General features: G+C 45.3%; 1 protein-coding gene across 1 annotated transcript; it reads right to left on the minus strand.

Annotated features, from left to right (window-relative positions):
• Positions 1-259: 259 nt before the first annotated feature.
• Positions 260-1,294, minus strand: LOC131428896 (uncharacterized). The gene has a single exon (XM_058592956.1). It carries the CDS (start codon positions 1,292-1,294, stop codon positions 260-262), a length of 1,035 nt encoding a protein of 344 aa, XP_058448939.1.
• Positions 1,295-3,466: the final 2,172 nt, after the last annotated feature.

The following is a 3,466-nucleotide window of genomic DNA, read 5'->3' on the forward strand; positions in this document are numbered from 1 at the left end:
GGGAAGATCAATGGATACCATTCCGGAAACATACCATCTAAATACTGTTTCAATCAGTAACGGTAGTCCCTTGCCTAGGAAATGTTTGCTACCTGGCTGCAGCTAGTGGTAGGCTTTACCTCCGACAACCATGTCAATGTCGGACGGAATGTGGAATCTGGGGTATGCCAAGGGTAACTCTGGAATCTTCCTGGTAGATACATCAATCGGAACGGTTGGAAGGGTGACCGTTGGTCTCTTGAGGATCGGGAACTCAAGCTTAGTGGAGTACGGAGTCACTCGATTTTATACATGCAGTCAATTGACATTTGATCTGCTTCGTGGATTCACCGATTCCGGCTACTGCGATGTCTACCTTGGTACGACGGAGGCAGAGCGAATTGGCAAGTTTCTTCGTAATGAAGTTGCACATGGATCCGGAATCTAGGAGTGCGCGTGCGGGGATTGTGGTACCGTTCTTGTTTACAACAAGTAATGAAACGGTTTCTGGCAGGACTGTGCTATTCTCAATCTGTACTGGCAGGCTTACCGGGTTAGACGGTCCGGCGGTAGTCGGCGTTGATGGACTTGGCTGTAATTGAGGGATTTCGGGCGTGGATTGCATCTTTGACGGTGTGGATTCGTGTAACAGAGAATGATGTTTCTCATGACAGCTGCGACAGGAAAACTTGGATATGCGGTTTCTCGCTTGGTATCCAGTACGGAAACAATCCCAGCATAAACGTTTCTGGGATACCAGCTCACGGCGCTGGCGGACGGGCAATTCGGAAAATGCTGGGCATTGGAAGAGGAAATGTTTCTCTGGGCAGGCGAGACACGGGGGAGAGCTATGCTTAGACTCAACAGTAGCAACCTTGTATGCTGCCTTAAACGCCTTCTGCGCTGGATTCGGACCGGCCACCTTGGCTACAACCAGTTGTTGGGATCGGTACTGGAGATCGGTTACGACGGAAGTCAGCATGCGGGCACGTTGGTAGAGGAATTCGTTCAACATCTCATATGTTACGTTGTCGTCATTGCTGGTTTTCTCCTCCCAAGCACGTATCGTAATTGGATCAAGCTTATAGCTAAGGAGATTGACCAACGGAGTATCCCAATGATGGACTGGCTCGTCTAACTTCGCCAAAACTCTGACATGTCGGTGGAAATCGTCAACCAAAACTTGGATTTCTTTGGGATTCTCTCGCTTCACCGGCGGGAGATCATAGAGAGCTCGAAATAGCTGACGTTTCAGGAATCGCTTGTTGTCGTGCCGCTTCATCAATGCTTCCCAAGTTGATGCATAGTTGTCCATTTCTACATCCACGGACTCGAACGGCTTTCGGGCTTCTCCCTCCAGCTACTGCAACAGGTACTGCAGCTTTGCGACCGTCGGAATATCTGCGTTGTAATGGATCATCGACGTATACGTGTCACGAAATGCAAGCCAGCGTGACAAATCGCCATTGAATTTCGGCAGATCGATCTTGGGTAAGCGAAGATGGAACGAGGAATGGTGAGGTTGAGCGGGTGTAATCATGGTACTATTTAACACATTTTGGCTTTGATCAGTAACTCGATTGGATAGCAAATAACCTTTGATAGTGCAGTAGCGTTTTTCGAAATCCATGCGCTCTTCTAGATGAGCCTCCAACATCTCCGGTTTATCATACAGCTCGATCTGTCCATGTACCTCTAGAAATTCATTGTAGACTCGGTCCAGTGAATCTAGGCGAATCGGAATTTGGCACGCATCTCGATCTCGGTCGAAATCTGCCACAAACTTCTCCACTGCATCCCGAACCACAAGAATTCCTTTTTGTTGGATCACGCACTCCGACAGTTTCTTTCCTGTCTTGGTAGCCATTTGCATCACTTCACTTCTTCACTACCATCACTTGAAACGATTATGCGGAAAATTCGATCGGAAAAACAGTAATTTTCGATAAATCGAAATGCTTTCGACACGGGTACCGCCTTTACACGACACGGATTCAAAAAAATGACAGAATCGAACGCAAAATCCTTCCCGTCGCGATATTTTTTCTTTCGCGGAACGACCGCGAAAGGCACAAATCGAACGAATTAATCCTTCCCGTCGCGCTTGTACCAATCTTCGCGAATTTACCACTTACCACCATCTCAACAAAACATGCAAATTTTCGTCGAAACGAGAAATTATAAAAATTCTCGATCCCAACGTGGCGCTACTCAACTGCGATGAAAGCAAATCGCGCTGAACAGCTTGGATTCACGATAGCGTCAAAAATGTCATTTACTATAGGCACCTTAGGGGGCTGGGACGGGCAGCGTCTATGCTGTAGCGTCGCGTCAGCACAAAATCGCAATGGTGTACTCACCGCGCCAAGCCAACTGGTTGGGGTTTCCTCCTTATCCGGTTCGAAGGACCAAATGTTGGGGCGATTTACTTGCTGTCCGGTATCCGAAGGGTTTTCTTCCGTCTTCAGTTGACGGCCCAGATGGCTTACCCCGGTGATCACCGTCGATTTAATGCCGTACTTATAAGGCCGATTTAGTTTACCCGGCTTTGCACTACACTTAGGTCTTTTTGCCCTTCTTCAGTAGGGTTGAATGCACTTTAAAGGGCCCTTTTTCTTCGCTAGTCAAATTAGCACTACTATCAATGATCTTTTTCACTGCACTTTGTGGGGGGGTTGAATTACTGCACCTTAGAATTACTACCGAAAATATCGCTCGACAGAGGATATGCGCACTATACGGGACTTGGTTTACTACTGCCGAAGGATGCCTATTGCATAATCTTCCTCACACGGCAGGCAGTCTATTGTATCTGTGTAGTAGTTACTTCGGTGTACGATCGTTAGCGCGATCACTTGCCTTTGTTGGTTCGGATATCGAATTCGTTTAATGTATCATTGTTTACGCATTTTATGCCTGCATTCGTAGGGTGGTTCATATTATATATTTGGTTTATAATAAGTAGAATTTAAGATATGATAATTTATAGTATGTAGATTAGTTCTAAATTCACGGAGCTTAGATTAAGTTCATTTAATTATAGGTTTAATTATTTTAGGTTTCGGTTTGTTCCACTTGAATGTAAGTTTAGGTTTTAAATATGTACAAGTTAAGTATCATTAACAGATGGTATAAGTGACGTAACCGACAAAATGCGTTGTATTTCTACGCGCTCAATTTTCTCAGAGATGGCTGAACCGATTTTAACAAACTTAGACTCGTTTGAAAGCTACTATTGGGCCATTGATCATGTCCATAGATCAAATGGCTGTGACTTTTAGTTCCAGAGATATGATGGTATAAGTGACGTAACAGACAAAACACGTTGATTTTTACCGCTCTTATACATATAAAGGAGCCAATATTTTGGGATTACTTCTAATTTCGTAAAGCGCAAGCGCTGAAAAGTTTAAGCACCTCGAAAAATGTCCTCATGCAAAATTTGAGCTAAATCGGACATGCGTGAGAGGTGCTGCCCGGCGGTCAA

This window comes from Malaya genurostris, chromosome 2 (assembly GCF_030247185.1).
Source record: "Malaya genurostris strain Urasoe2022 chromosome 2, Malgen_1.1, whole genome shotgun sequence".
Lineage (NCBI taxonomy): Eukaryota > Metazoa > Arthropoda > Insecta > Diptera > Culicidae > Malaya > Malaya genurostris.